The sequence below is a fragment of the Impatiens glandulifera genome, chromosome 1 (assembly GCF_907164915.1).
Source record: "Impatiens glandulifera chromosome 1, dImpGla2.1, whole genome shotgun sequence".
NCBI lineage: Eukaryota > Viridiplantae > Streptophyta > Magnoliopsida > Ericales > Balsaminaceae > Impatiens > Impatiens glandulifera.
The window spans coordinates 10387113-10414441 of record NC_061862.1 but is presented as its reverse complement, the minus strand read 5'-3'; the positions used below and the strand labels follow the sequence as shown (position 1 = coordinate 10414441).

General features: G+C 34.2%; 4 protein-coding genes across 4 annotated transcripts; 2 read left to right on the top strand and 2 right to left on the bottom strand.

Moving 5' to 3' along the window:
- Nucleotides 1–789: 789 nt before the first annotated feature.
- LOC124920727 (DEAD-box ATP-dependent RNA helicase 36) lies at nucleotides 790–2980 on the bottom strand. Its single transcript, XM_047461279.1, has 6 exons — nucleotides 2337–2980; nucleotides 1942–2264; nucleotides 1648–1851; nucleotides 1480–1561; nucleotides 1291–1389; nucleotides 790–1145 (listed from the first exon to the last, which is right to left on the bottom strand). The coding sequence occupies exons 1-6, from the start codon at nucleotides 2817–2819 to the stop codon at nucleotides 1017–1019; spliced, it is 1320 nt and encodes a 439-aa protein (XP_047317235.1). The 5' UTR covers nucleotides 2820–2980; the 3' UTR covers nucleotides 790–1016.
- A 1170-nt stretch (nucleotides 2981–4150) lies between these two features.
- LOC124925174 (polyubiquitin-like) lies at nucleotides 4151–4612 on the top strand. The gene has a single exon (XM_047465147.1). It carries the CDS (start codon nucleotides 4151–4153, stop codon nucleotides 4610–4612), a length of 462 nt encoding a protein of 153 aa, XP_047321103.1.
- Nucleotides 4613–4923: 311 nt separating this feature from the next.
- On the bottom strand, nucleotides 4924–6330 carry LOC124925163. The gene is made up of 6 exons (XM_047465136.1): nucleotides 6174–6330; nucleotides 5977–6099; nucleotides 5599–5887; nucleotides 5412–5520; nucleotides 5160–5324; nucleotides 4924–5077 (listed from the first exon to the last, which is right to left on the bottom strand). The coding sequence occupies exons 1-6, from the start codon at nucleotides 6276–6278 to the stop codon at nucleotides 5041–5043; spliced, it is 828 nt and encodes a 275-aa protein (XP_047321092.1). The 5' UTR covers nucleotides 6279–6330; the 3' UTR covers nucleotides 4924–5040.
- A 1657-nt stretch (nucleotides 6331–7987) lies between these two features.
- On the top strand, nucleotides 7988–8851 carry LOC124919616 (CRIB domain-containing protein RIC10-like). Its single transcript, XM_047459895.1, has 4 exons — nucleotides 7988–8120; nucleotides 8214–8311; nucleotides 8399–8507; nucleotides 8615–8851. Exons 1-4 carry the CDS (start codon nucleotides 8063–8065, stop codon nucleotides 8842–8844), a joined length of 495 nt encoding a protein of 164 aa, XP_047315851.1. The 5' UTR covers nucleotides 7988–8062; the 3' UTR covers nucleotides 8845–8851.
- The last annotated feature ends 18478 nt before the right edge of the window (nucleotides 8852–27329 follow it).

The window sequence follows — 27329 nt, the reverse complement described above, 5'->3', positions numbered from 1 at the left end:
ATTTTGTTCAATGAAAAAAAAATCAATTAAATGAAAAAAAGGCTTAAAGATGATCAAAAGATATAATTTTGAAGATTTTGAATATCCAAACTTCCTGGAATTCTTGGTTGTTGTCCATTAAAGTGGTATTGAACAAGTTCTATATACACAAATTGGCCATTAAACTTTGTCCATTTAGTTTCTTTTTATTGGAACTATTTAATGAATTCAATATTGAATAAATTTTGTCCATTTAGTTTCTTTTTATTGGAACTATTCAATGAATTCAATATTGAATCAGTGAGCAAGATGATTTTGGTGACTTTTCTTGAAATAAAAATCTCATCTTAATACCCAAAACCTCCTAATGATTTCAAATATAATGTTACAAATGATGATATTTGAATTTAAGACTTGTAATATTGACTCTGGGTTATTTCGATGCAACTCATAATATGAGTATCCACTAAGGCAGTGTCACCTGTATAAAGAAAAAAAATCATCAAATGAAGAGGATGATACTTCACTTTTATGTATGTATCATTTTATAAGTGAGATACAGGCACCTGTATGGATAGTATCTAGGTAGTATCGAAATAACTTTGACAAATGATAATATACTTCAAAGGATCAAAGGATAGTAGGTTAGTAGTGACAGCTTCATCAAGTTTTAAGCAAATGATACTAGAAAATGTCTACATGTGATTTTCTTTTAAGGAAATTAAAATTTCTAAACATGTTCTCAAGGACCTACATTGGATTCTCAGTACAATAAAACAGAAAATATTAAAAATGAGAGGAAAAGGTTCAGACAATAAAATGAGATGGTAACAAATCTCAAAAAGTCTGTCTCTGTTTGTTGTATATGACTGGAAATTTTGGGTATTAAAATTTACAATCATTCAAGACTGTATGTTTTTGTTGTTGACACAAAATAAAGTAGAAGCAGTTACTTAGTTGTCTTCAGCAGCAGCCCTTTACTTAGTCGTCTTCAGCAGCAGCCCTTTACTTAGTCGTCTTCAACAGCAGCCCTTTATTTAGTCGTCTTCAGCAGCAGCCCTTTTCCTGCTTGCATTCCTTAGATTCTGTTCTTTACGTGCTTTCGCTTTATCTTCAAACCCATCATCCATCATCTTCATTGTCACAACCCTTTTTGCCTTGAAAACCTGCAAGCAAATATATTGTACAAAAATGAATTAACTGTTTCAACTTTCAGGTGGATCATGATTGATTGAGAAAAAATACTTTATACAAAATAAAGCAACAAATATCACACTATGATCCTATGTTTTAGAAAAGTACAGTCTTTACCTTGGTTATATCAGCATTCACATCATTCTCCTTGCATTCAAACTTGTCCAATTTTTTTCCAAGAGCTTCTTCTATCTTATGAATCAATTTTATGTCATTCTGCACCACCAACCAACCAAATTAGTTGGAAAATAATAACTTTATCGCATGTTAAGTTTCAGATATTTCTAATAGACTAATAATTCATACCTCTGTGATAAAGCTAATAGCTAGCCCACCTCTGCCTGCCCTTGCAGTCCGACCAACACGATGAACATAATCAGTAGGATATCTACACCAGTTTAACAATAATATTATGTTAATCAAAATTGCAAATTAAGTCAGCATTTTGAGATATGAAAAGAAAGGAGTAAAAACCTTGGAATGTCGTAATTAATGACAAGATCAACTGTCGGAATATCCAAACCACGACTGGCAACATCAGTTGCAACAAGTAAATGAGCCTGTCCTGATTTGAATTGATGTAAGGAAGACAACCTCAGAGATTGAGATTTAAGCGAATGTAGAGATGCAGCTTCATGCTCTAGTTGCTCCAACAATAAGCCCAAACGATGACAAGTTCTGCTCATCAAACAACATTAAAATAAAAATTGCTGAAATGTCTCTTTTAAGGAGAAACCATAAACCATACAACTGGAGGAAGAGTTATACCTGCAAGTGGAAACAAAAATCATGGCAGAGCGGATACCCATGTCTTGCATCTTGGACAAAATGTGAAGGAGATAAACCTCCTTAGCATTTTTAGGCATGAACACATATTGCTGTTTCAGAGAATCAACTGTCTTGAGTCCTTCATACCCTTCATAAAAGTATGCTTTATTTGCAGAAAGCTCAAGTAGAGATTGAAGGTCACTTGTCATTGTAGCAGAGAATAACAAAGTTTGCCTTGTTTTTGGCAAACATTCAAATATCACTTTCAGCTCCTCTTCGAAACTAACATCTAGTACTCTATCAGCTTCATCCAAGACTACAAACTGAAACAACAATAACAATATAAAGATAAATACAGCAAACCAGAACACATACTAGGTAGAATTTGATATTACCTTGACATTCGAGAAAATAGCAGGAAGATCAGGATTGTCTTCAATTAGAACTTTGATCCTACCGGGAGTGGCAATAACAATATGAGGTCGTTTCATTAATGCCCGTGACTGGTTGATTGTATTCATCCCTCCCACCACAACCTCACAACGCAAGTTCATACCAGACCCCAAAGCTCTAAATTGTTCAGCTAGCTGATATGCCAGCTCACGGGTTGGAGTCACAACCAGCGCAAAGACTCCATATGGGTATTTCGCCAGATGATGGAGCATGGGTAGGGCGAAAGCTGCCGTCTTGCCGCTACCTGTTTGAGCCAAACCCAATACGTCTTCTCCGGCGAGAATTCTAGGGATGCAATGCTCCTGAACCGGGGTAGGCTTCTTCATACCCAATTCCTTGAGAGTATTAACAAGCCATTCAGAGAGCCCGAGACTGGCAAAGGTGGAAGAGGCGTTACTAGGGTTTTGACTGAGATTTGTCTCCATGTGGAACTGTGGAAGGCGAGGATCTTGATTTGTGCCGCCGTTCGAAGACGAAGAAACCAGACAGAGATGAGCGGCGAAATAGAGATTGCGGCTGCTGTTCGGGGAGAACGAGAAAGAGGGCGGCGGAGGGGAAAATGTAGAGAGGGGCTTAAAGAATTTGTTTTTTTGAAAAGAATACCTTCATGTATATATAATATAAATATATATATATATAAAACATTCCATATATAATAAAAGATTTTATATCTTATTATACTTGAAAAAGAAAATCAATTTAATCATTTATTTTCCAATATATAATATAAATTTATTAAAAAATAATTTATCTCTTTATTTCTTTTTAAATATATAATATTTTTATGAATATATATTTCTTAATTTATAAATATTATCTATTCTCATAATTATATATATATAACATTTTATAATAATTATATATCTCATAATATATTTTTGGGTATATATATATAATGATGCTTAATTTTTAAAGTGTCCGGATTGTCGGTCTAACCGCCTATATATACTTAAAACGATTAAAAATAAAATTTAAAATGCTATAAGTGTTTTTCGAACTTACAACCTAACAAAAACAAATACAACTCTTTAACTAATTAAATTAATAATTTTTATATTTTAAATTGAACACCAAATTTGATCAACTTTTTAACTCACTAATGTATAATATGAATCAAATATTTGATTAACCAAATTGAAAAGTGTAATTACACCATATGAGAGATTCATTTAGAAAAAATATGTGATAAAATATGTGAGAAGATAAGTTGTTTTACCGAAATAAATAAAATGTGAAATGAGAGTGTTTTATTTTTATTAGTTATTTATTAAAATTTTAAACATTAAATACATATTATTATTATTTTTATTATTATTTTTTTTTATATTTTTTAATTTACCTACTTAACTTAAAAGATAGAATAATCACATTGGATAAACTTATTATGATTAAACTTATTAAAATATGAAACTTAAAGTTCGTTAAAATAAACCTATTCTAACGGTTGAAATGAATAAAACTTCCGCTATTATTATGGCTATGGCTTTGAATATCTGATCCTTTAAATAGTCCACTCCTCTCAAGTCTCACCTCTTAACAGAATCACATAGATTCTTCTCACTCTTTCGATCGGTTCTTCAATCTACAAGGTACAAACTGTATTTAGTTATCCTTAATACATTGTTTCTTTGATGTCTTGTTTAGATTTGAACTTTTAGTTTTTCCATTTTTGATTGATCCTTTGGTTCTCTTGGTTATCATATTCTTGGCGATTTCTTACTTACTCTTGTTGGATCCTCGATTCTAATTCCAACAGATGCAGATATTTGTGAAAACACTCACCGGAAAGACCATCACACTTGAAGTGGAGAGTTCTGATACTATTTTCAATGTCAAGGCGAAGATCCGTGATAAAGAAGGCATTCCTCCAAACCAACAGAGGCTAATTTTTGCTGGGAAGCAGTTGAATGATGACAGAACCTTGGCTGATTATAACATTCAGAAGGAATCAACTTTGCATTTGGTTCTTCGCCTACGAGGTGGGATGCAGATATTTATCAAGACATTGGCAGGGAAAACGATCACACTGGAGGTGGAGAGTTCTGATACAATTAACAATATAAAGACAAAGATTCAAGATAAGGAAGGCATTCCTCCAGATCAACAAAGGTTGATATTTGCTGGAAAACAATTGGAGGATGGAAGAACTCTGGCTGATTACAGCATTCAGAAAGAATCCACTCTTCACCTTGTCCTACGCCTACGCGGTGGGATCTAACTATCATCCATTCTCATTCGGTCAAAGTCTGTTTAGCCATGTGTGCATGCTGAAGTATTTTTCTACATGGTCATTGGTTAGTTGAAGTAAGAACATTTTTTATTAAAATTTGTGTTTACAATCCTGCATCTGGATTGTAGCATTCTACTTTCTTTATTGCATTATGATTCCTGAATTTCTTGTTTGGTGGATATGTATTTGATGGTAGATTTACATTTCACACCTTTTCCTTTGATCTGTTTAGTTTGTTTTGATGAAAACATAGTTGATTATCTGATTGATTGATTGATTGATGATAGGATAAAGCCTTATTTGGATCAAACATGTCTCAAATCAAACTATATAATACTATGAAACAAGGGGGGAATGTTTCTGGCTATTGTATTCTTTCATAAGAGGTATATATCCTAAGCGAGAAATTGATTTGTTTAGAGCTTTGGGACAGTAATATGTAGAATTCCATCGCTGCAATGACAACAACAACAACATAGACTAATGAGTAGAATGTGCATTTTTTATAAGGCAAGACTATTAGGAGAACACTTACATGTACTGTGCGGATATCGTTTCCTTGTTTGCATTCGCTGGCAATGGCCACATCACTTGATATGGATTGTGTAATATCTCCCTTTTGTGGTAAGTAGTAAACAGGTCTGTTGTTGAATTCACAGACTTACACGAGTGTGTCAAGCTCTTACCATTAATGGTTAAACTGTTATAAGAAAAGGCGTTGCTTTTAGCAGTTAGTTAACACACAATTATTAAAAGGGAGATAGATTATATTGTTTTTAAGTCTCACTTGTGATCATCAACTTCTACTCTGATGTCTTTGATTCCTATACCGGGTAGCTCTAGTGCGAGGATATAATTACGTTTGTATTCTGCTACATCCATCCTTGGCGACCACCCTGAGAAAGTGTTGTAAAACATGAACTGCTGTTTATTTAATTATTTGGATTGCAATTGCAAGAGAATATATATCCAACCGTGATTAGGCTGTTCCTCCTGTTTGTGACTGTTAGTAGTGAATGTTAATTTGTCTGGAAACCCAAGCCATTTGGTTGGTCTAGCAAAGCTTGGCCGCTGTAACATAGGTGGGTAGTCTTGGACCATTGGTTGGACTCTTGAGGGGTTTTTGGTGTCTGTTTCGAATGATGATGATGATAATGTCTCGCAGGCAGGACATTTGAGAGGTTTTGTTGGTCTAGAGAACAATGGTGATTCTATTAAATTAGGCATATTCTTACAAGATGAACAAATGGTTGATTTGATGGCCTGCAAGAAAATGAAGGAGGAGCCCCCAGAGCAAGAATATTAAAGAACCGAAAAAGGATTAGAGGTCGGTTAGTTAGTTAGTTAGTTACCTGAGATTGAGGTTGTTGTTGTTGTTGTTGTCTCATGAAAAGGGAGTGATTAGAGGATCCTTGTCTTGCAAAGTACATTCGATTGTCATACCGAATGACAGAATTCAAACTGCTGCTACAATTCTGGAACAAGAAATTAATCATCATGATTGGGTATATAAGAGATATGATTATAAATTCAGTAATGAATTGATTACCAATGGTAAAAGAGTGTGGGCTGACCCGCCGAGAAAATCATCTCCTGCGAAGTGGCCGGCGATCATGCTCATTCTCCGCTTCACAGACTCTATCTCTCCAGTCATCTTCTCTATTATCTCTTTCTTTCTATTATTGTTAATTATATGGACTTTAACATGGTTTTCAGATAGAGATATTTCTTTCGCTGGAAAAAATCTCCCACCAAAAATATCTTAGTATAGAGTAGATTTGCATGGCAAATTAATATCTTTAAAAAAAATACAATATATTTATTATCTGAAATTTTAAATTATTTGTTTATGGGAGAATTTATATGACTTTTCTTTGGAAAAATTGACAAAATGACCATCAAGAATGACATATTTGTATCCATGGTCACCTGATAATTTTTATTGCTCTAGTGGTTATTTTATTTTTTTGGACGAAAATACTCTTATTATGTATCTCGAAAGGAATAGGGTTTCATATAAATACTCTAATTTTTTTCATTTTGTTATTTTTTCTTTCTCTCTCTACTCGTGTTCTCTCTCGCGACGATGATATTAATTCAGGGGAGAGAGAACGCGGAGTAGAGAGAAAGAAAAATAACGAAATGAAAAAAATTAAAGTATTTTATTTAAAACTTTTTTAACTTCGCGAAAGTCCCTTCGCATTACGCGATAAATGTATTTTCGTCTAAAAAAATAAAATGACCACTAGAGCAATAAAAATTATCGAGTGACCACGGACGCAAATAAGTCATTTTTTAGGGTCATTTTATCAAATTTTCCCTTTTCTTTAAGGTTGGTCAAATTAAATTGGTTATTTGTGCGTGTTTGGAGAAGGGGAAATTTGACGAAATAACCTTAAAGATTGAGTTATTTGATCTGTTGGTAAATTATAATTTTTATTGCGTTCGTGGTCTTTTTATTTTTTTTTGACGAAATTGCCCTTGTAGCGAAACGCTAAGGGACTTAGCGTTTCGCTAAGTGGTAATGTGTGAAATGTCCAGATTACCCTTACTATTTAATATATCCCAGCCTATTTTTTTTCATTTCTATTTTTTCTCATTCTCTCTCTTCCCGCTCTTCTCCTTCTTCTCTCTAAACTAGGCGGCGGCAATCGGCGGCGAAGGCGAAATCCACGACGATGAGCTCCACGACGAGCACAAGCACGGTTCCACTTGGTACGTTTATCCTATGATACTTTAAGTTTATTATTGATGTTTGATTTATGCATCTTCGAATCTGTTGTTTAGGGTTTACTTTCTGCTTCGCTAAGTGCATAGCGTTTCGCTAAGTGCTTAGCGTTTCGCTAAGTGCTTAGCGTTTCGCTAAGTGCTTAGCGTTTCGCTAAGTGCTTAGCGTTTCGCTAAGTGCTTAGCGTTTCGCTAAGTGCTTAGCGTTTCGCTAAGTGCTTAGCGTTTCTTTCTTTCTCTTGTTTGGTGTATTGAAGAAGATTAGCTTAGTTAAATTTATCATGAGGAAGAAGATAGAGATGAATTAGTGTCGTAATGCAGGGATTAGTTGCAGAAGAAGAAGAAGTAGGAACAATTATTGCTTCTCTTGGTCTTTAGAATCAAAGGTAGTATCTTTTTCTAGCTAAGCCAATGTTTGTTTTTTATTCCATGATTGGATGAATCATTCATGAATATATACCAAGCTCCTTCTGCGGGCAAGTTACCGTTGCAAGAAGCATCATTTCTCCTGCAATTTTACAACTTTTTGTGGCTATTATTCATGGACATTGTTTATGTTATTGGGTTTGATTCTTAACTTTTGATGAGAAAAAGGGGTTAAAATATATTCTGTTTTTGACAGGTAGGCCGAAGAACCTCCTTTTGTGAAGGAATTAGGGACTGATTGCTCTTTTGTCTTGAGGATTGGAGCTTTCAGTCCGTATCATATCAATGGCAACCAAAATCAAAGGGATCCGTAAAGGATTTAAATATATATCACAAATCTTTGGTAATTCCTGCATTCAAATTGCAAACCCTCTTTCCTTTTTCTTTTCTCCCTTTTATCATAAGTCACAATAATGATCAAGAATTCTTCTTGCAGTTGTGAAGGATCGTGAGTTGGATATTGGGTATCCAACAGACGTGAAACATGTGTCACATATTGGCTGGGATGGATCCACTGGTAATGCTCCCGGTTGGGTATGTTCTAATTCTTTCTCAATTTGTGTAAATTCAACTTCAATTATTGTCCTTTAATTTGATGATGATATGATGATGATGATATAGATGAACGAATTCAAGACATCGTCTGATTTCTCGACAACCTCCATAGGCAACATTCATGAGCTAAGAGGCGGTTCCAGTTCCATAATCTCGTCAACATGGGCGTCTCAAGGTTTGAAAAAACAAATAATTCTAGTTTGATTGATGACTTGATTTAAGGAACATATTTGATTTTGAATCCATATTTGTTTTCTTTCTCTTTTCTGGTGGGATATATAGATTTTGAATCCATGAACAGCCAACCAGTAACTGATATATTCAAAGACACGCCACCAATGGATATGCCAGATATTCCTAAGAAGCAAAAACGGAAGAAATCGAAGTCAAGTTCCTCATCGTCGACGTCTACATCCGCATCTTCGTCAAGATCGTCTCGAGCAACTGCAAAATTGAAGGCTAAATTCGTCGATGAAACTGGCAGACAAGAAAACAGAGATGTTGTGTTATAAAAGAAGATACCATGCATCCCTTTTAACTAAACCTTAATATTTTGACCAACAGATGAAGTGTTTGCAAGAACAAGGATTGAGGAAAATTGTCAATGTTTTATATATTGTTGTAAATGCTCTAATGTTTTCGGTTGCACAGAGAGCCAGAGCTTTGATCATCATTTGTCTCCACTAAAATTGAAAATAAACATTTAAGCCTTCCTCCATCAAAATTTCAGCACGCGTTTCGCTAAGTGCTTAGCATTTCGAAATGGATATATTGAACCCTATTTATTATTATTATTATTATTATTATGCATTGTTAAGCTATCTGGAGATTTTCTCATTTCTTTTGAAGATTATACATAATACAAAGGATATGTTAAGCATTTTCAACTAATAAGTACTTCACTAATAAACTAATAAAGATTATTTGTTTATTTGTATCAATTACTGTAAATAAGTACTTCACTAATAAATATTATTTGTTTATTTGTATCAATTACTGTAAATAAGTACTTCACTAATAAACTATAAATACCTTTATAGGGTACCTCTTGAGCTTGATTATACTAGTCTCGAGGTACTTTTAGTATATTTCTTCACGGGTAATGATACTTGTATCAAAACCGACCCGATAGTAGGAATAAGGTGTCACGAAGAGTACCTCTTGAATCTTAAAGAGATCGCGACGACTAAATCCCCATCATAAAATCACAATTAATATAGTGATATATTTGTGGTTTGTTTTGGATATTTATAGTCTATTTTCTCACGTCTTACAATAACTAATATACTTTTTAAGAGTAAACTCTAGAATTTGTTTTTAATCATATATAAAAACAATCAAAATAAAAAGATGATGAATGTCAAAAGTACTGAAAAAAGGAACATTATATATTAATGCCACAAGAAGCACACAAGTTAAAACAATTATATCTACATAGTCAAGTTTAGTTTAGTTGTCTCTAGCAACCTTATAAAAAGAAAGAACATGAACTGTATTTGCTGCAACAAACAGCAAAACATCGTCATCATCTTAATCTTAAGTAGCATTCACACACACATAACTAATAATAATAATACATCATTTCATTCATCCCGATCTAAACAAAGAGTCTTCATCATAAAGGTAACAATAAGTCGCAAAGCTTAGTGTCTGTACTCATGGGAGTGATGATCTTCAAAAAATGGATTATAATTATCGTTCATCATCTTTGACTCCTTATCAGTCTGCATCATATGCAAGAGATTTCAGTGAAATTTTCAATTAGTTGCATAAAACATTTTTTTCATACTCTTATCCGAACAAGGTCTAAAAAAGAAACGTCGTTGCGTGGATAATATATAATAACAAAAACAATTCTTTACAACTAAAAAACAAAAAGGTAAGCACTTAGCGAAACGGTAAGCACTTAGCGAAACGGTAAGCACTTAGCGAAACGATAAGCACTTAGCGAAACGATAAGCACTTAGCGAAACGATAAGCACTTAGCGAAACGATAAGCACTTAGCGAAACGATAAGCACTTAGCGAAACAACAAGTATTTAACGAATCTTCCCTGAAACGGAACCAATATGAGCCAAATAAGAACAGGTTAAATCGAAGGGTTTGAAATGAAGATAAGATAATGGAAACATTAACATAAATCGAATTAGGTTAAGGTTTGAAATAAAGATCTTCTTCTCCTTTTTTCTTCGACCTTCAAATCCTTAGAATCCTTCACCTGCATGCAAAATAAGTTTAGGGTTAGAGTTTGAAATGAAGATCGTGTAAATAAAAACATAAATCGATTTAGGTTAGAGTTTGAAATCAAAATCATGTAAACCCCGCCGCCTCCGTCGCCGTAGCCGCCGCCTCCGTCGCCGCCGTCAAAGAAAGAACAAGAGAAAAGAGGGAAGAGAGAGAAAGAAAATGAAGGAAATGAAAAATTAGAGTATTTATACTAAACCTAATCCACTTAGCGAAACGCTAAGTCCCTTAGCGTTTCGCTACAAGGGCAATTTCGTCAAAAAAAAATAAAAAGACCACGAATGCAATTAAATTTATAATTTACCACCAACTCAAATAACCCAATCTTTAAGGTTATTTCGTCAAATTTCCCTGGAGAAGAGCCGTTCAAATTGAATAATTAATTGACACATTTACAGATGGTTTGATATTTGGTTTTTAGATTATTTATTAAAATTATTAGAATTATATTATTGTCATTTTATTTAATTTATTAATACAAATATCAATTTTTTTTATTAAATATATATATATATATAATATTGTACTAATTTATATTTTATCATATAAAAATTTGAAATATTTTTTATTTAGTTAAATAAGATTTTAAAAAATAAATAAATGTAGAATTCTCAAAAGAATACAATCAAACAAGCTAATTCGGGGAGGACTTATTATTCAGCGAAGTATATCATATAAATAATTTATTTTATGTAGAAACAATTTCACGAGTTGTTCAGATTTATTATGGAGATGAATATTTGATCAGTTTTTGAGATTACATTTGATGTTGTATAAAAAATTTAGCTCGACGTATTATGAGTTTGCTTCAATTAGTATACGTAGAAATGACATAATTAAGGACATGTTTGGTAATTTGTCTGATTGTTTTGCTAGCCGAATTAGATATATAAATAGATTAAAATCAGAGATAGTTTTCCCGTAATAGAGTTTACTTTTAGTAAGATACAAACAAGTGTCCTCGTTTAAACAAGACAATATGCGTTGACAAAACATTAATAGTTTCTATGTGGTGTATTGCTACAATTTGTTCACTAAGATTATTCTATATACTTTTTGTTGGGAGAAGCTTAAAAAGTCAAAAATTGCATCCAAAATCTCGTTATTTGGATATAGTGTTATTCATAGTGTAATTCTTACATATGATATGTGCATGAAAAATGTTATATTATGGTAAATCGTTGTCGTATGTGTCACGATAAAGTTTATTCGACAACTAACATTTTGACATTGTCGAAAGATGACTAGTATTTGAAATCTTTTGTGAAATATTACTCATATTCACTAAGTGATTCCGAGTTTTTAGATAGTTGTTAGTGTTATAACGGATGCGAGAACAATGATAATAATAATAGTAAAAGACAGAATGAAAGCGACACCCAATTTAACGTGGTATCCAGAAAAAGTGCTGACTAATCCACGGGTAGAGCCACTGAAAAATATTCCACTATAATCGTTAACACGGATTACATATACTCAATAGTTCAAGAGAAAACAACACCCAAGCCTTTTATTTATAGGGTCAGGTCAAGACATTTTTCTTGCTCACTTCCTATGTGGGACAAACACCCAAAAAGAATATTCTAGGCAAAGAAACTAACAAATCTCCACCTTGACTTGAATATTTTTCCAGAGAGCCAGATGCACCAGATGTACTTTAAATACCAGATGTGTCAGATGCATTATACTGAATGCCCAGATAAACAAAACAGATGCATTACACTGAATGCCCAGATGTGACCTGCTCTGCCTCAGGCCTTGCCCCTTCAAGGGCAATCAACAGCTTCTAACATTGAGCAAGTTCAAACAGTGTTGAAACTTGCTCTGCGGAACCGGCTTGGTAAACATATCAGCTGGATTGTCTGCAGTCCCCACTTTGTTTACCTTGATCCTCTTCTCACTTCTTAGAAAATGGTACCTCACATCAATGTGTTTTGTTCTTTAATGGTGAACTTGATCCTTGATTAAGCATATTGCACTCAAACTGTCGCAGTACACTGAAGCCTGATCGTGGTGTAGACCCAAGTCACTAACCAATCCTTTCAACCAGATTCCCTTCTTAGCAGCTTCTGTCAAAGCCATATATTTTGCCTCTGTAGTAGACAAAGTTACTGTCGGCTGCAGAGTAGCCTTCCAACTCACAACAGAACCACCAAACGTGAATACATAATCGGTCATCGATCTTCTACTGTCTACATCTTCAACATAGTCAGAATCTGAGTAACCAGATACTAGACACTAACTATCACCACCATAACTAAGACCAATATCAGATGTACCCCTGAGATAGCGGAAAATCCTCTTCACTGCTTGCCAGTGTTCCTTACTAGGGTCTCCTATGAACCTACTGACAACACTAACATCATGTGCAAGATCCGGTCTAGTGCAGACCAAAGCATACATCAAGCTTCCCACTACACTAGCATAAAGAACATGTGACATGTATTCCTTCTCCTGAGATGATTTAGGTGCAAATACTATAAACAAATGTGCATTTGAAGCACTATGAGTATCAATGGGATTAGCAGTAGCCATTCCAAACCTCGATAGAACTTTCTGAATATACCCCTTCTGTGACAAGCATAGCTTCTTATGACTTCTATCTCTGTAGATCTCCATTCCCAGAATTTTCTTAGCAGCACCTAAATCCTTCATTTCAAATTCTATACTTAGTAGTCCCTTCAACTTTTGAATGTCAGACTTCTTCTCAGCAGCTAGCAACATATCATCTACACAATGCCAAATAGATTAAGGAACCATCTTTGAGCTTGTTGTAGTAGACACAATTGTCATACAGACTCCTTGAATAGCCAATCTTAAACATGTAGCTATCGAATCGCTTATACCACTGCCTCGGAGACTGTTTTAGTCCATATAAGGACTTCTTCAACTTGCAAACATATTCCTCTTTTCTAGGTTCCTGAAAACCATCTGGATGAGTCATGTATATCTCTTCTTCCAACTCTCCATGTAAGAAAGTTGTCTTCATGTCTAGCTGTTCGAGTTCTAGGTCCTGATGTGCAACTATAACAAGTAGCACCCTAATGGAAGTATGTATGACTACTGGTGAGAATATCTCATTATAGTCCACTCCCTCTTTCTGACTGAACCCTTTAGCAACTAACCTAGCTTTATACTTGACCCCCTCAGCTAGTGACAACCATTCCTTCTTCTTGAACAACCATTTACAAGTGACAACCTTTCTCCTTAGTGGTCTTCTAGCTAATTCCCAAGTCTGATTCTTTTGAAGTGACGTCATCTCATCTCCCATGGCAGCAAGCCATTGGACAGACTCAGTACCCGCAACAGCTTCCTTGTGGGTGGATGACTCATGAGGATCCATTTCCTCTACAACCTGTAAAGCATAGGCAATCATGTCCTCATAGCCATACATTATAGGAGGTACACCAAAATTAGCTCTTCTAGGGCGATTAAGAGATAGATTTTAATGTTCTACAGATAATGATGGAGCAACTAAAAAATATGCCGCTGAAAGTGGTTGAGAAAAACTCTCCTCTGCTTCACAACTAGCCTCAGTCTTTTCCTGCTCCATCTGTTTCTCGACACCACAATTTACCGGAATGGTGAACTTCACAGTTGGGTTAAGCATGAAATTTTCATCAAAGACAACATTTCTACTCAGAATAACCCTCCTCTCAGAAGGGGACCAGATCCTATATCCTTTCACACCATTCCCATAGCCTATAAATACTCCCTTCTTTGCTCTTGGCTCCAACTTCCCCTCATTGACATGATAGTAGACCGTGCAACAAAAAATTCTCAAAATAGAGTAATCAGCAAGCTTCCCAGACCACAGTTTATAAGGAGTTTTCAGATTATACCTGTGTGAGGTCCACGATTAATTAGATAGCATGTTGTGTTAATTGCTTCAGCCCAAAACATTCCTATTAACCCAGCATTTGAGAGCATACACCGAGCTCTCTCCAGTAGTGTCTGATTCATACGTTCTGCTACACCATTCTACTAAGGTGTATTCCTAACTGTATGATGTCTGGCAATCCCCTCAGTCTTGCAAAACTCATTAAACTCAGATCAACAGAATTCTAAACCATTATCAGTTCGTAACCTCTTGACCTTCTTCCCAGTTTGATTCTCCACTAATGCCTTCCACTGCTTGAAGTTCTTGAAAGCATCACTCTTATGCTTCATTATGAATATCCAGGTCATCCTTGAATAATCATCAATCAACGACAGAAAATACATGTGACCCCCCAAAGACTCTACACGTGACGGCCCCCAACAATCAGAGTGGATGTAATCAAGTGTGTTTTTTGTTCTATGAATCGCTTTGGGGAACTTGCTACGATGTAGTTTCCCAAAAACACAATGCTCACAAAACCTAAGATCCTTTATCTTATGCCCACACAAAAGATCATCTTTAGCCAGAATTTGCATCCCCCTCTCACTCATATGTCTAGCCTCATGTGCCACAACTTCGTCATGTCTCCTTGGTCAATCTCAGAGGAAGCAACAGCAACAGAATCAGATATCGTAGTACCTTCTAGAAAATACAAAGTGCCCCGCTTCACACCTTTCAGAATCACACCTGAACCCTTGTAAACATGTAAGGCTCCACTTTCACCTTTGAAACTAAACCCCTTCTTATCCAAAAGACTTAGAGATATTAGATTCTTCGTCATGTGTGGAACATGTCTAACAACGTTCAGTGTACGGAATTTTCCATCATGAGTCCTAATATTGATCGAGCCCATCCCAACCACCTTGCAGGTAGAGCTATTGGCCATAGAAATATTTCCACCATCCACTTGCTCATAGGTTGAAAACCATTCCCTCCTAGGACAAATATGGTAAGATGCTCTAGAATCCAGAACCCACACATCAGTGTAATGTGTGTGACCATCAGCAACTAAGGCAATATCCTCTTCGGAGTTCTTACCATTTTCAGCAACTACAATAGTACCTGGTGCCTTCTCATGTTGACTTTGTCTCTTCTTTGGACATTCATTCTTCCAATGTCCCTTTTCCTTACACTAATTGCACACATCTGTTAGTTTTGAACCCCTACTGACTGGTTTCTTGGGGAACTTCTTTTTCCCCGGTTTACCATATCCCTGATGGTTGTTTGCAACTAGCCCAACAGCCTGACTATCCGAAAAAGTGCCACTACAGCTATGTCGCAATTTTCTACTGTGAAGGGCAGATCTAACTTCTTCTAGAGCCAATGAATCTTTACCACTAATGAAAGACTCCCTAAAATTTTCATATGATATTGGTAAAGAAACTAACAGAATCAAGGCAGAATCCTCATCATCTATCTTAATATCAATATTACGCAAATCTAATAATATTGCATTTAATTGATCTAGATGGTCTCTAAGAGGTGTACCTTCCTACATACGCAGACTGAATAGACGTTGCTTCAAAAGCAACTTGTTGGTTAAGCTATTCTTCATGTATAAAGTCTCCAGCTTAGACCACAAACCAGCAGCGATTTCCTCCTCAGCCACCTCAGTAATGATATCGTCTTCTAGAGCCAAGAGCAATGTTGAGTGTGCCTTTTCTTCCAAAGACTCCATATCAGCAGGTGGTGGGACAGGTGCAGGCTTCCTCAAGGGAGCCCATAGGCCGTGTTGCTTCAACAATGCCCGAACCTTGATCTACCACAGACTAAAACTATTCCTCCCAGTAAAATTGTCGGCTTTCAAACTTTTACCTTCAACCATCGTTCTTGCCTGAGCAGATCTGAACAACCCTGCTCTAATACCAATTTGTTATAACGGATGCGAGAACAATGATAATAATAATAGTAAAAGACAGAATGAAAGCGACACCCGATTTAACGTGGTATCCAGCAAAAGTGTTGACTAATCCACGGGCAGAGCCACTGAAAAATATTCCACTATAATCGTTAACACGGATTACAGATACTCAATAGTTCAAGAGAAAACAACACCCAAGCCCTTTATTTATAGGGCCAGGTCAAAACATTTTTTTTGCTCACTTCCTATGTGGGACAAACACCCAAAAAGAATATTTTAGGCAAAGAAACCAACAGTTAGTAAGTTTGGATTAAAACGAGTGATATGATAGTCCTACATATTTGAGTTCATTTCAATTATTTTTTAGTTGAGAGAAATCATCGAATTTTCAATGATCTAGTCGTTTAATGTGTATCATTCATAATGATATTGTACACATTTACATTTTACACCCAATTTATAATTAAAATTTGGGTATTTTAATAAAATAAATCATTATAAATAAATCAAACAAATTAAATGAATTAAAAATCTTAATTTGTGTGTTTGTGTTGTGCGTTAAGAAAGAAAAAATATTGGCCAGATAGGGTCAATGCTCAGATGCCTAGACCTCAAAAAAGAAAATCAAAGAGAGTCCAGACCCAAAATAAGTAAATCAAACATGCATGCCCTTTCCCCTTCCTTCTTCATCTTCTTGCCTTATCTCTCCCCGATGAAGACAAAACATATGCGACAAAGGCTCATTATGGAAGATCTGATTTCCAATCTGCTCGATCAAATTGTCTGAAACAAAATGTCAAACAATCTCTGGAGAATGAGGATCACGAGACCTGGGCTGTCTAGAAAGACCGTAATGAAACTATTTGAAAAAAGCAAAAGAGGTGATATAGAGGAGATAGCAAACAAAACAAGAAAGGGGTCATTGTCAGGCCCAATATTTGGGTAGAGCTCTCTATTCGGATTAGGATCAATCAATGTACGGAGAAAAATATGATTTCTATATTTTAGTCATTTGTGTTTTTATCTTGTGGAATAGTCTAGTTTTAAATCGCTTTATATGATGATTTGAGACTGTCGTGAATGAATGAAATGAACTTGAAACGAACTTTGAATATTTCTTTGAAGGTTGGTTGTGCAGGTTTTGATTGTCTAAAGAGAAGTAAGTTTGATTTAGTTTAAATGTTGTAAATATGCATGGGCAGAGTCAGAATATAAAATATATTCGGGCTACACAAATGTTTTTAAAAATAATATGACACAATAATATAAACATCTATACGATTTAAAATTTATTCGAGATTTACTATTTAAGTTGAGATCTACGATTTTTACAAGTATAATCTTCGTTAATAATAAAATATGAGTCTATACTTGAAGTAATTATCTCTAAATGTAGATAATCATGAAATTTGTGAGGAAATATTCTCTTATTTTATTACTAAAAACATTTTTTTAACATTTTCATATCGAAAAATGTTCATTCTGAAGTTGTCGTTAAAATATTTAGAATTAAAACTAAACATATTAACTTGTTAATCAAATGATATTATTCCAACTAAAAAATATAAAAATGATTCGAATAAAATTGAATTATACAAATTGGGTGAGAAATTGAATTTCAGTATAAACCGACAAAATATGGTCATTTTAGCCCTACAAAAAATAAAGAAAGGAATCAAATAAGTGTTGGGTTTTGTCCTCCTAGTTGGAGAGACCCAACTTGATATGGGCTTTATTTAAGCCCATGATATATAATGTGAGGAACCTTATTTTTCCACTTTAGGTTAACTAGGTTTTGAGACCAACAAGAGAGAGATCAGAGCAAAAACATATTCAAGGGTTTGAGGTAGCAGTTGGAGAATATTTCCATTTGCCAGAGTTTGCACCGTTTGATCAACTTCAAACGTTGATAGCCTGTTGGTTATTTTTGGGGCTACGTTCTAAATGGTAAAGATCTGTTTTCTGGATGCAGAATTGATAAGGTTGGTTGATCTTACTATTTCTGCTCTTTGTTGTTATTTGCCAAGATTGTTGTGTGATCTTGATGCAATTGATTAGAGATTCTAGTTTATGTCTAGAGTGAACCCCTGTTTGTAACCTTGTTGATGATAGTAAATTGTTAAGTGGCCTGACTAGTCCCGTGGTTTTTACTCTCAATTTGAAGAGAGGTTTTCCACGCTAAATCTTGTTTTGCATTGTCGTTTTGATTGTTTTGCTCATCTCTTATACTCATTTAATTGGGAACGCGTTCTGTTTTGAAGAATACATTTTCCCATCAAAGTGGTATCAAAGCTTGGTTTTATTTGAGTATAAGGATGAAGACTAACACATCCAGAATGGTGAGCTTGAATGGTTCCAATTATAATATCTGGAAGGATAAAATGGAAGATTTACTATATGTGAAAAGTTTTCATTTGCCAGTGTTCTCTTTATTAAAGCCTGTAGAAAAAAGTGTGGATGATTAGAAATTCTTGCACACACAAGTATGTGGATATATTCGTCAATGGGTTGATGACAATGTTCTAAACCATGTTATCTCTATTACTGATGCTCGTACTCTTTGGACTAAACTCGAAGAATTGTATGAGAGAAAGACAGGTAATAACAAACTGTTTTTTATCAAGAGATTGATGTCCTTAAGGTATCAAGTTGGTTCTCCGATTAATGACCACTTGAATACTTTTGCGGGAATCATTAATTAATTGGAGGCGATGAAACTCAGCTTTGATGATGAGATACATGGCTTAAGTTTACTTGGTACTATTCCTAATTCATGAGAAACTTTTAGAACAACTCTGTCTAATTCTACTCCAAATGGTGTTCTCTCAATGGATTTAGTAAAAAGCAGTGTGTTGAATTAAGAAATGAGACAAAAGACACAAGACTGTTCTCTACAATCAAAGGTCTTGGTTACATAAGTAAATGGCGAGAAGTAATCATAGAAAATCTCGTAAGACTTCTAATAAGTGAGAAAATGTTGAGTGTCATCATTGTGGCCTAAAGGGCCATATCAAGAAAAATTGTTTTAAATTGAAGAAGGAGAACAAGAAGAAAACTCAAAACACACCCACTACTTCTAACCACATAAAAGGTAAATTCATGATAATATTGTTATTGTTGATAATTTTCTTACTGTTTGTTATAATGATATTGAGAATGCTAATGTGTCTTATGATGAGATGGATTAGATTGTAGATAGTGGTGCTTCTATTCATGCTACATCACGACGAGATTTTTCTCAACATATGAGGCTGGTATTTTGGTATTGCTCGTATGGAAAATAATGGTTAATATTAAGTGGTTGGAATTGATAATGTTTGTGTGGAGATGGCCAGTCACGCTACTTTTGTTCTAAAATAGGTTAAACATATTTCTGATATTCGCTTCAATCTTTTATCGATTGAAGGTTTGGATGATGAAGACTTCTGTAATTCTTTTCTAGCGGTGAATGGAAGCTTAAAAAGGGATAAATGATTGTTGCTAAATGTAAGAGACTTTCGAATTTATATATTGTTCGTTCTAAAATATCTAAACATTACATTAACACTTGTGAGGATAATTCTTCTTCTGAGTTGTGGCACAAACGTTTGGCTCATGTTAGCAAGAAAGGCTTAGCTATGTTGGCTAAGAAGAATGCGTTATGTGGGGTTTCAAATGTGCACTTAAAGAGTTGTCCAAATTATTTGGCTAGAAAACAGAGACGAGTGTCATTTAGATCATCTGAATCGAAAAGAAAGTCAAAACTACTAGACTTGGTGCATTCTGATGTATGTAGGCCAATGAAGTCAAGATCCCTTGGTGGTGCATACTACTTTGTAACATTTATCGATAACTATTCCCGAAAGGTTTGGGCCTATACATTGAAGATGAAAGATCAAGTGTTAAACACATTCAAAGTGTTTAAAGCCTCAGTTGAGAGGGAAACTAGAAAAAATGTGAAATGTATTCGAACAGATAACGAGGGAGAGTACATTGGACCTTTTGATGAGTATTGCCGACAGCAGGGTATTCGTCACCAAATATCACCTCTGAAAACACCAAAGTTAAATGGGTTGGCTGAAAGAATGAATAAGACATTGGTGGAAAGGGTGAGATGTGTTAAATCTGAAAATATTATTGGGGTGAAGCATCGAATACATTAATACATGTATTAAATCTCACACCATGTGTTCCTTTGAACTTTGATATGCCAAATCATGTTTGGAGTGGTAAAAATGTCTTTTATGATCATCTTAGAGTATTTGGGTATATGGTTTATGTTCATGTTCCCAAAGATGAGAGGTCAAAACTGGAAGACAAGACCAAGAAGTGTGTGTTTGTCAGCTATGGACTGGATGAGTTTGGATATCGGTTTTTTGATATGGTTAATAAGAAGCTTATTTGTAGTCGTGATGCTATATTTATGGAGGATTATACCATTGAAGATATCGATAAGGTAGACGAGGTTATTCAAACTCAAGTAAATGAGGAGATGGTTGAAGTGAATTCAATTTCAGTTGCTCCTAACTTGATAAACACCAACAACGATCAAACTGAAAATCAAGGTATGAGTTTATATTTTAGTAATCCTTTAAATACTAATGATTTTATTGATATTGACTCTAGTAGTGAATATAATGTTGGAAATGAAAATGAGCAAGGCAATGAAAATGTTAAGGAGTCCATACCTTCTAATGAACCAAGACGGTCTACTCGATAAAGACGTCTTTCAGTTAGATACCTAGCAAATGAGTATGTATTTTTCACTGATGCTGAAGAACCTGAGAGTTTTTAAGAAGCTTTGGAAAGTGAAAATAAAATGGAATGGATGGATGCCATGGAGGATGAGATGCAATCTCTTCGTGTGAATAACACTTTTGAGCTAACAAAGTTGCCTAAGGGCAAGAAGGCTTTGAAAAATCGATGGCTTTATCGGTTGAAGCAGGATGTGCATACTTCACAACCTAGATATAAGGCTCGGTTGGTTGTAAAAGGCTTCTTGCAAAGAAAAGGTATGGACTTTGGTTAGATCTTTTCTCATGTGGTGAAAATACAATACATTCGTGTGGTTCTTGGTTTAGCCGCTAGTCTTAATCTAGAGGTTGAACAAATGGATGTGAAAACAACATTTCTTCATGTAAATTTAGAAGAGATGTATATGGAGTAACTAGAGGGTTTTCAAGACAAACTCATGCATAGTCTTTCGAGTTGTCACCGAAAGTGATTTTTTTGTCTAGTACACTTTGATATGTATGTTAGTAGTCAGTTGTTGCATGTCATATGCCTGGAGCAACCGATGTCCAGATACCATACTGAATATTACAAATTACTGTCATGTTTTATCTACACATATAAACATTGACAGCTTTGGTATTCATATTCATTTGGGTCCATGGTTGATTAGTCCCTTAGGGATCTCCATACTTGAGTTATTTTTATGGATCTCCCATTTTGTGTTTTTAATAATGTGTATGTTTTAGACTTGGAAGATGTCTTTCTTTTAGTTGATGATCCATTAATTTTAGAAGATAATTTTTGATAAAACATACTTGGCTTTTTGTCAAGTTTGTGTTTACCAGACCAGCTGGCTACCCTGTTTTTGGGCTTAAGCCATCTTGACTTTTGGTCAGTTGGCTTAACATATTTAATTTCATCTTTAAAAGTCAAATTATTATAGTTTTGATTAGTTCGAATGTCAGTTGAATTTCCCTTGATGAAATTTATGAAATTAAGTTTGCCTTTTACCGGATTCAACTTGTTACAGGACTCAGTTGGATTGCCCTCAATAAATCCCAGACCGGATTTACATCTGGCAGGCCTTTGCTGCTCATGCAATTGCTTGAGATCATTTTCAGACTTAGTCCATGAACTAACCACATAGTTTATTATTTAATTTTCAGTAAATAAACTTTGAACTGTTTCTTTGAGCTTCTCATTCTCAGCTGATAGCTCATTCATTTTGTTTTTTTAAAACTTCTAATTTATTATTTTGAGTTGAGAAACTTGTATTGTTAGATTTGTTTTTCAAATTTATTTCGTTAAAAAGATCTGTCAGTTTCTTGTACTCAATGACCATGTCATTGAGTGCAGTAATTAAATCGTTTCTTATGAATTCATCAGAGGTGAAATCAAATACCTCGTTGTCATATGCCATGAAGCATTTGACAATTTCTTTCTCACTTTCACTTGAGGAGCTCTCATTGGAATCAATTTTAGCTCATTTGCTCTTGCTCTCCTCAGCAAGCAAAGTCTTTTGTTCCTTCTTATTCCTGGAAGATCTGTTATCCTCCTTATACTTCCTCTCGAATGTCTTCTTGTCATCCCTTTTGAGTTTTCTGTAGTCAGCCATGAAATGACCTGGTCTGTCATAATTACAATATTTTAAATTAGCATTAGACTAATTTTTATAATTAAGATTAGAGTTAGAGTGATTCTTCCTCATGAATCGTCGTTGATCTATTTAGCAGACTTGGCAGATGTCGAAGCAGGTGGCTCTTCAGCAGTCACCAATGCTTGTGTTGTGGTGGAGGTGGACAGCTCCTCCTCATTCTTTGAGTTTATCTCAAACTCATAGACTTTTAGATCGGCAAAGATATTATACAGCTCGATCTTGTTGAGATCCTTGGATTCCCTCACAGTCATTGTTTTGATATCACATTCTCTAGGAAAATCTCTCACAGATTTGATAACAACTTCCTTATTGCTATATACTTTTCCTAAGGTTGAGAGTTCGATGACTATGTTGCTGAATTTTTCGTCGAACTCAGTCATAGTCTCATTCGGGCGCATCCTAATACTGTCGAAATTTTGTGTGGCAACCATCAACTTGTTTTCTTTTGTTTAGTCGTTGCCTTCATAAAGTTGAGTTAGCTTCTCCAAAATCTTTTTGACAGAGAAACATGATTTGATCTTGCTGAACATGTTCTTGTCCAATGTTTTGTAGAGGATGTCTTTGGCCACGTTGTCGAGGTTGGCCTTCTTCTTGTCTTCAATAGTCCACTCGTATCTAGATTTCTCCGTCATCTAAGGAGCATCCTCCGTTGTATTTGTGGCTGTGTTGACCTTGAATATCTTCATGGGACTATCTGTGATGACATACCACATGTCATCATCTTGTGCCGCCAGATGTACTTGCATTCTGATCTTCCAGTCATCATAGTCTTTCTTTGAGAACATTGGAATCTTGTTTAGGTAAGACGTGATTCAGATATCTACAGTAGTTTAAGAATAGAAAACTTTGCTCTAATAACACTTGTTAGGATCGAAGACAATAGTAAAAGAGGGGTTGAATACTGTTGTTCTATTTTTCACTTAAATGTGATTTTAATCCTATTAAGGATTAAAATTTTGTTTCTATTCTTGGATAAATTGTAGCAAGCTCTTGAACGGTTTCAAGTGCAGAAAATGCTTACAGGATTTGAAGCGACATATATAAGACTAAATAAAGCAATGAAAAGACAACATAAGATTTTATGGATGTTCGGAGATAAAACTCATATGTCACCCCTTTTTATGTTTATAGAAGGATTCTACTAGAAAATTTTGATTTGTATAGTCTCTATACAAACTCACTCAGATCACAAGTTTAACACTTGCATGTCTAAACTTTTAGCTCTCACACTATCTTGTTGAACAGAAGACTCTCTGTTCAACTTACACCAGTAAAATAATTATCAAATAATACAAAAGATTATCGATCAACGTATATTGTCTTGTGTATGCGTAATGTAGTCACTTTTTCAAGAACTGTTAACCGGAGAACAACTAGAGGATTGCACTGTTGTTTTCTGATATCTTTTTATATTAAAAGCATGGCAACGGTCGAATCCATTTTGTCGATACGTGGTAATAGTACGTTTGTCGTATGCCTTGCGTACAAGATTTTAGTGTGCATGAGAATGAAATATTTGTTTATCATTTTGCATGTCTGAGAAGAGAGTTAGTTGTACATTTTGTCGCATTCAGCTGATGTGGAACTTAGCTGATAGTGAGCTCTACTGATAGCGCACTCAGTTGTTGATCAACTTTGTTGATGAACTACTCTACTAATAGCGCACTCAGATGTTGATCAGCTTTGTCGATGAGCTACTCTGCTGATAGCGCACTTAGTTGTTGATCATCTCTGATGATGAGCTACTCTACTGATAGCAAAAGTTATTGATGGAGCACCTCAGCTGATAGTGAGTCTGCTGACAGCAACTCTGTTGTTGGCGAACTCTGCTGATGGAACAGCTCAGCTGATAGCAACTCTGCTGTTGGCGAACTCTGCTGATGGAGCAACTTTGTTGCTAGTGAACTCAATTGATAATGAGTATACTGATGACAAGTATGTTGTTAGTGAGTCTTCAGTTTTTACCTGCGCATTAACACATTACTGAACTTAATTAGTTTTATTTTTCATCAAAATCATGTGTGTTCATTTTAATTATCCTGATTTCATTTTAATCAATTAAAACGTTTTCCATAATTCAACTTAATTTAATGATTTCCTCATTTAACTTAATTTAACAATTTCCCCATATTTTCCCCTTTTACTTAATTTAACATTTGTTTTCTTTCTTAACTTACAAAAATAAATAAAAATATATATTAATCAAATAAATAAGATTCAATTTTAATCCATTTAATTTGTTTAATTTATTTATAATAGTTTATTTCATTAAAATAACTCAAATTTTAATTATAAATGGAGTGTAAAATATTGATGTCCATAGAATGTTCCTCTCAGGCAAATTTGGAAATTGCGGCCAAATTTTGAAAAACGCTTGTCTAAGTTTGACACCATGAAAACTACATTTGCAAACAACCTAATAATGCATTGGAATCCATTTTCTCACGATTATTTTGAAATATTTTTTTGTAAAAAGAAAATTTTCTGCCCAAACATCATTTTGACGTCTTGAATCAAGATTTTGCTTTGCTTTGCACCACCTACTTCGAAATTTGTTCCGCTTCCTTTATTATTTTCTCTTTTTTTATTAGAGAGATTTCTTTGTGACTATCGGTTTGAGAGAACTCTTATTATATACTTGGGGTACTATTTGATAGAATCGGTACACTCGTGTTGTTTTTAAGCAATTCAATACGCGATTCTGAATGACATCGAGTGGTGATTTCAATATCTCATCCACTTTGAATATTATTATGTTTTTGTAGCAACCCCGTATATTTAATAGAATCGATACACTTATGCTCTTATTTTTAGCAATCATAACGAGAGTTTAGGTGAGTAATATATTTCAATATCTCAAGCATGATGATTTATTTTTTATTTTTTTAGGAGCATTGATGTATCTAATAAAATCGGTACACTCGCATTCTTGCTTTTGGGCAATAAGACAAGAGTCTAGGTGAACGCATAATGATGATTTCAATGTCTCAAACTTTGATTACTACTTTGACTCATTTATTTTTCTCAAGTTTGAATTATCTTCCATTTTTTATAACATTTTTAGGAAGCAAAAACATTTTCCTTGATCACGTGGTTTAAGTTTAGACTTTGATTTTTTTTCCACGAGTTCCCCCACCATTTTGTTTTAAAATTAGTTGCGAGTACACGAAAAAATACAATCGAATATCATTTGCTCGAATCGTCGAGGAAATTAACGAGTTCTTTTTGAAATGGTCGTTGAAAGAATACTCTCGTCTTGACTCGTACTAGTTTTTTAATATCAATTTTTTTTAGAGAGGGATGATTACGACACTTACTCATGTTTTTTTAAATCAATGATTACAATCGAGCATTGGATAAGACTACCTACGTATCTTTTTGAAAGAGGAATTAGGTCAAAACTTAGTTCAAGGCTAAATAAATGTCGATTTTATTTTGGAAATACCCCTAGTGTGAACGAAGATTATATTCATTTTTTATGATTTAGAATGCGTTTCTTACAATAGACAACTTATGTTTCATGACCATTGCGATTTTTTTTTTCATTTTGATTTTTGACGACTTAAAATGTGCTATTGGTAATTTGAAATTTTCGAATCTAGAAGACAACCTCTTCTTTTGTTGTTATTTTTTTCGTTTTAGGTGTAGTCTATCCCTTAAACTTTTTCATCATAAAACATCCATTTATAAGAGAATTACATACTAAACATCTAGAAAGGGACAAATGCAGCCTAGGGAAGCCCACCCAAGATCATTCTGTTATATATATACTCATTTATTTTTTTTATTATTGTTGACAGAATGGAAAGAAGAATGTCAATATTTTTACTAGTAGTTTTTGTTGACATAATTGCATTAGAGAGAAAAGAGGGGAAGACGACGAACAATATTAGTTAGCTGTCAATGACTACCTATAATTTCCTATTTTTTTTATTTTTGTTCTTAATTTTATTCATTTTCTCTTTTTTTCTAAATATATATATAACTAATTAAATTTAATATTTATATTTAAATTCTTAACTGAAGTCTAAGTTGAAATTTTGAAGGCTTAAGAAAATATAAAATTATTATTTGAGATTTTTTTTTAATTTTATTAAATGAAGATGAGGTTTAAAGAAAATTGGGTAAATAATTTATTTTTTCATATAAATGATGTTTTAGGTGGTTAATAAGAAATAAATATTTTATTTTTATAAAAATTATGTATATATGAGAAACAAAATTATTTTTTATCTCATAATTTCATATAGTTATTAGTTATAAATATATAACATACTTTCGTATATTATTTTTATGTTATAGACTTATAGTACATGAGTTTGGCCTTCGACGTGAGGTATACTTTCAAGTATTATAAAAGTTTAAGTTTTATGTGACAAAATTTTAATGGAGGTTATATTAGTTACCTACTAGTTAATGTGAACAATTTTAAATTTGATTATCTTAAAAAAAATCATTTTTTAAAATTAATTTCAAGATTTATTTATTTTTTTTAAGCCCACACTAAATATAATTTCTTTATTCATCCATGTTCCTAAAGGCATGCGTCTACGTTGTCGTCATAGATCCTAAGTTTAAAACGTAATAACATAAATAAAAATACAAGTATATGTGAGCAAGAAAACGAGGTAGAGTACATGTA

Coding starts and splice junctions, on each gene's coding strand:
- LOC124920727 (XM_047461279.1), bottom strand. CDS start 2,819: ATGGAGACAAATCTCAGTCAAAACCCTAGTAACGCCTCTTCCACCTTT. Junction 2,265..2,336: donor CTATTTTCTCGAATGTCAAG/GTAATATCAAAT, acceptor TTGTTGTTTCAG/TTTGTAGTCTTGGATGAAGC. Junction 1,562..1,647: donor ATTAATTACGACATTCCAAG/GTTTTTACTCCT, acceptor AAACTGGTGTAG/ATATCCTACTGATTATGTTC.
- LOC124919616 (XM_047459895.1), top strand. CDS start 8,063: ATGGCAACCAAAATCAAAGGGATCCGTAAAGGATTTAAATATATATCA. Junction 8,121..8,213: donor ATATATATCACAAATCTTTG/GTAATTCCTGCA, acceptor TTCTTCTTGCAG/TTGTGAAGGATCGTGAGTTG. Junction 8,312..8,398: donor CTGGTAATGCTCCCGGTTGG/GTATGTTCTAAT, acceptor ATGATGATATAG/ATGAACGAATTCAAGACATC.
- LOC124925174 (XM_047465147.1), top strand. CDS start 4,151: ATGCAGATATTTGTGAAAACACTCACCGGAAAGACCATCACACTTGAA.
- LOC124925163 (XM_047465136.1), bottom strand. CDS start 6,278: ATGACTGGAGAGATAGAGTCTGTGAAGCGGAGAATGAGCATGATCGCC. Junction 6,100..6,173: donor CCCACACTCTTTTACCATTG/GTAATCAATTCA, acceptor TTCTTGTTCCAG/AATTGTAGCAGCAGTTTGAA. Junction 5,078..5,159: donor ACGATATCCGCACAGTACAT/GTAAGTGTTCTC, acceptor TTGTCATTGCAG/CGATGGAATTCTACATATTA.